This window comes from Micromys minutus, assembly GCF_963924665.1.
Source record: "Micromys minutus genome assembly, chromosome: 21".
Taxonomy (NCBI): Eukaryota; Metazoa; Chordata; class Mammalia; order Rodentia; family Muridae; genus Micromys; species Micromys minutus.
This window is the reverse complement of record NC_137956.1, coordinates 40,742,496-40,747,565: the sequence shown is the minus strand read 5'-3', so window position 1 is coordinate 40,747,565 and position 5,070 is coordinate 40,742,496. Positions and strand designations below refer to the sequence as shown.

The following is a 5,070-nucleotide window of genomic DNA, read 5'->3' as shown; positions in this document are numbered from 1 at the left end:
CTGAGGGGACTGTTGAAGAAGGTACCAGACAGGGTTGCTCCCAGGAGCCTTGTGTAGCCAAAGTTTTGTACTCACAGATGGATTCCCGCCGCGGGACTTGGGAAATGCTGCAAACCTGTAACTAAGCCAGGTGTAGAAGTCCCAGTCTCTGACCTCTGCAGGAAGACCACCCTTTTCTGAGTGATCACATATCTCACTGGTATGTCAGTCTCTTGTAATAGCTATCAATAGCCAGTTAGGTCTAGTGCCCATTCAATCCTGATGAAATCTCTCCTCTAGAGATGTTCTTTCTCCAAGATACTTTATGAAGGTGAGTTATCTCCCTCCACCTGGCAGACCAGGTAGTCCTCTATCCGGAAGTTGTCCACACTCCTTCACTCCGGGTAAAGCAGAGCCTTAACCCAGTGGTAGCTGAGGCAGATGACAAAGAGCATCAGGACAGGACATCTTACAAGCCTCAAACTCCATGCCATGCTCCACTAAGGCAATCAATCGATCCCAAGTAGAAATTGAAGATATAGCATTGGCAAGGGAATTAGATCAGAGAAACCTTGTGGAGGTTCAGAAATAAGAGGACTGTGGGCTGTGGGGATCACAGGGTCAGCAGGATGCTCAGGTGAAGCACCAGACACACGCTTATGATGAGGAAGCCCAGTGAATTCCAACATGAAGCTTGACTCAGTTCTTTAACGATCCAATCTCTGTAGTAACTCACTTCTGTATAAACTCCAGGGTAACCAAGTCGACCACAGCCGAGGCCCCAGCTCACAATCCCTACCTGCACCCATGTTTCATTAATTTCGCAGACCAGGGGCCCCCCAGAATCTCCCTGGAGAAAGAGAAACAAATGACAGGAACAAAATTGATTCATTAGCACAATAAATTCCACCCCAAGGCTCTGGAGAGATTGGAACAGACCAGACTTTCCAGGCATCCCTAGTGCTGTATTCCTACTATTTTTTGGAATTGGTTTTTCTTTTCTTTTTTTTTAACAAATGAGAAGTTCTACCTATTCAAAGAGGTTAGCTGAATAGAAACCAATATGATGTTCCTTTTCTGAAGTAACGACTAAATTGGTTCCCCTATTACACAGAAGGGGCTGAAAACGTGGGATCTGTATTATTGCCTCCCTGGTCCAGCCCATCCCCAGCCCCTGCAGACAGCATCAGCTGTCTTCTCCTGGAGGGTCCCATGAGGCCTGCCCAGGAACTTCAGTGGCTTGACCTGACATCCCATTAGCTTGAATAATCGTGAATGGAGGATCTGGGACACAATCATGCTCCAGTGTCTGGGACTTAAAAACACCGGAGGAAAGAACAGCAGGGCATGAACTGACCTGGCAGGAATCTCCTCCTTTCTCGTTATAGCCACAGACTCCCCCTTCCTGGACTAGGGTAAATATCTTCCCTGTGATGTCCCTGAGGATCTGATCACATTTCTCATGACGAATAATATTTAGGTCAACCTCTCGAAGCAGTCTTGATGAGTGGCCTACACAGAGATAGTTTTGCAGAGAGCAGATCTACATTCAGTAGGCTGGCAGGAGTTGGCTGTACCCCCTCTGGGTCTCAATACGGTGCTTGCACACAGGTATGCTCAACGGCACCAGATTATTCTCATCTGACACTGAGGGAAACCGAGGCCTAACCCCACAAGGAATATAAGATGATGTGGAGTCCAAACCTAAGAAGCAAAAGAACAGCCTAAGAGAGGGAGGGTGAAATTTTGTCAGCCTTCGAGATCATGGGTACATGAGGTGTTCTCCTTACTGCTACTGATAATCAGTAAGGCATCTTGCACCTCTTGGACAGGTGAAACACCAAAGCACTGATCTTCCCAGTAACAGGAAGAGCAGCACTTTTCAGCCCTCCTGACGCAGTGACCCTTAATACAGTTCCTCATGCTGTGCTGGTCCCCAACCATTTTCGTTGCTACCTCATAACTGTAATTTTGCTCTTACGGATCTACGTTTTCCAGTAATCTTTAAGTGTCCCCTGTGAAAGGGTCATCTGATCCCCAGAGGGGTGGAGACACGCAGGCTGAGAACCTCTGCCCTAGAGACTGGCCCTGCTTTCATCCAAGCAGCTCTCTCCCTACTCAGGTAGTAGGTTCTAGCTTCCAGATAGGTCATCAAACCCTGAGCTAAAATCCACCCTGGTGAGCTTCCACCCTGTTTGGTCCTTAAGTCCTCAAGTCCTGACAAACCAACAGAAACTCACCAACAGTTGCTCTCTCTTGCCGCCTGCTCTCTCCCCTCCCTCATCGACCTGCTATGGACTCTGGCCCCCCATCCCTCCCTTTAGCCTGTAGACCAACCCCAGGCTACTAAGTAGTCTGATCCCTGGTCCGTACTTGCTGAAATCTTCATCTAGGCTCACCTTGTTCAAGCATTTTGCCCCATCCGGTCACCCAGCATAGAGTCCCAGGTTGTACCAAGAATGACTTTTCAGGGATACACACGGGCTGGATGTTGACACTGTAATTCACAGGGAAGGCCAGCAGAGCAAGGGCAATGTCATGTACAACTGTCCCAATCCCAGAGTAATCTTGGTGAACAATGATGTCTTGGACTGGAATCCTGACTGACATTCTAGACTGCAGGTCAGCCGCTCCCATCGAAACTACGTAATCCAGATGGCTGCAAAGAGATCCTGAAGGGTCCACATACTTCCCCTGCACACAGTCAAGCCACTTTTCCAGCCCGATCCCATTTTTCTAAGGTGGCTGTCAGCAACCTCCCTCTGTTGAAACCCTATTCTCTCTGGGACCCCTTGCCACCCTAGCCAGACAGATTGATTCTCTAAGTGTGATCTCTGATCAGTATCATTTGGAGATGTATTAGAAATCCAAATGTTCAGGTGTTAACAGAAACTCAGTTAAAAACAAATAAACAACAAAAACCCCAAAACCTGGGAATGTCATCTCCCACCCCCATTGGTTTTGAGATAGGTTCTCTTTTTCTCTGTGGCCCAGGCTAGCCTGGAAACTCACTATGTAGACCAAGATGGCCTCTCACTCCCAGCAGTCCTTCCAAGAGCTGGGATTACAGTCATAAGCCATCTTTACAGACTCCTTTTAATTTCCAAATTGAAAGCAAGAGGGGCAGACCAGAGTGCCTCGTTAGGGGCCCAAGCCCAGACCCGTAGGCACTCACCCAAAGACACAGTGGGCTGCGGTCATCACCCACCATTTGCTGATGAGGGAACCACCACAGATGTGCCGCTTGTGAACCTGCAGGCTCACCTGCCAAGGCCACTTTCTGGCGGGCGCAGGTTTCCCACTAATTATCCTGGCAGTTCTCTGGCCACAGGCTGAAGCAGGTTAGTGAGGGGAAGGGTTGAAGGTAAACTGTTGCTGCTCCACCACCAGCTCCTCAGAACCTGTAGAACAAAGCTCCGACCGACACCCCCACTCCCCCCAAATCCCAAGGCAGGTGTGGGTCTCTAAGACTCAACAGGGAATAGTGGTGTCCTCTCAGATCTCAAGCGTTGGTTGGGTCCAACTCAGAGCCCACATCCCACACCCAAGGACCTAAGATCCTCCTCTACATCAGGGCCCCAACCCCTTGGGTCCAGGCCAGTTTTCTGTGGCCGGAGGCCGTGGCCCAGAAACTTCACCTGAAGTGGTTGGGATCCATGTTGGAAACGGTTGTCTTTGCAGACTAATGGTTGAAAAAGAGTGACCGGGAGTAAATGCCACCGAATCAAGGGGCACCGTGCTAGCCCCAGGCTTGAGAGGCAGCAAGGTCTCAGGCATCGCTGTGAGTGGCCTTTCTTGTGGGTTTACACCCGGGTCATCTAGGCCATCCTCTGAAGGTGAAGGAGAAAGAGACGGCGTCCCTGGAACCATACGGGCCTTGCCCAATCGCGCCTGAAGCAGCAAGAGCCAGACCAAGAGGCCTAGGGAGTCCCAGCCCTGGAAGGCCATGCCACCACCAAGGCCTCGATCTATCGTAGCGCCTCCTCGCGGCGGTTGCCTAGGCTGCGCACAGTTCTGGGGGGAAACGGGCGGTTTCATTGAGCGCATCTTCATTCCCTTCCCAGCCCTCCACCCTCCACCTGATCCACAACTGACTTCCAGACGGTGGGAGCGATCAGAAGTAAAACTCCTCAGCAGAAATATTGTGCCCGAGGTTCCTAATCACTGCGACAGGGTGCACACGGCTACCTTTCTGAAAAGTCAACGCCCACAAGGTCTTCAAGACCGATTAGCTGAATCGGTGCAATGCAACCTAAAACCATGATGTTTCGGGCTTTCAAACACAAACCTGTGACAACCTCAGATGCTGGCAGTGGTGCCGGGATAGAGGACTGCCCACGTACTGTGGTGGGAATGTAAGCACAGTCACTCCAGAAAGTCCTAGCGAGGCAATTTATTACACAATCACCATACACTCCAGTAATTATATCCCTGGTTATTTATTCCAAAGAAATAAGGATTTATGTCCTATTAACCTATACAAATGCTCATAGCATTAACATCTTTATTCACCAACAGCTAAAAATAACGCAGTAGTAAAACTCTTTTTCTCCCTAAGCCATACATGTTCTTATCCCTGGAACCTGTAAGTATGTTACTGTACTCAGCCAATGGAAGCACAGTACATTAAGGCTCTTGATACAAGATTATCTGGACTGTCGGGCAGCTCGCTGAAATCACAAGCTTTTGTAAAATTTATCAACAAGATGATTGAAATCAAGGGAGGAAACGAGATGTCAGAAAAGACTGGAAGGGGGAGAGGGAGGAGAAATTGTTGTTGGTGTTTCCCTGGTGAGGTATGGAGGAAGCCTCTAGAAACTGGAATTAGGAAGGTAATAAACTGTCCCCACTCTAAATGGTATTATGTGTACCTTTAATCCCAGCTTTTAGGAGGCAGAGGGAGATCTCTGTGAGTTGGAGGCCAGCCTGATCTACAGATTGAGTTCCAGAACAGCCAAGGCTACCCAGAGAAACCTGGTCTTGGGGGAAAACAAAACAAAATAAAAACAACAACCAAAAACAACAACAACAAAAAAAATTCTGCCCCTCAGTCTCCATAAGGAAGCAAGTCAGATAACTTTGGTTTTAGGA

General features: G+C 48.9%; 1 protein-coding gene across 1 annotated transcript; it reads right to left on the bottom strand.

The window, feature by feature from the left end:
• Positions 1–592: 592 nt before the first annotated feature.
• Positions 593–3,927, bottom strand: LOC308434414 (serine protease 44-like; the record flags this gene model as incomplete). The annotated part of the gene is made up of 5 exons (XM_080934686.1): positions 593–829; positions 1,337–1,491; positions 2,379–2,638; positions 3,155–3,311; positions 3,618–3,927. The coding sequence occupies 5 exons, from the start codon at positions 3,925–3,927 to the stop codon at positions 593–595; spliced, it is 1,119 nt and encodes a 372-aa protein (XP_080790812.1).
• Positions 3,928–5,070: the final 1,143 nt, after the last annotated feature.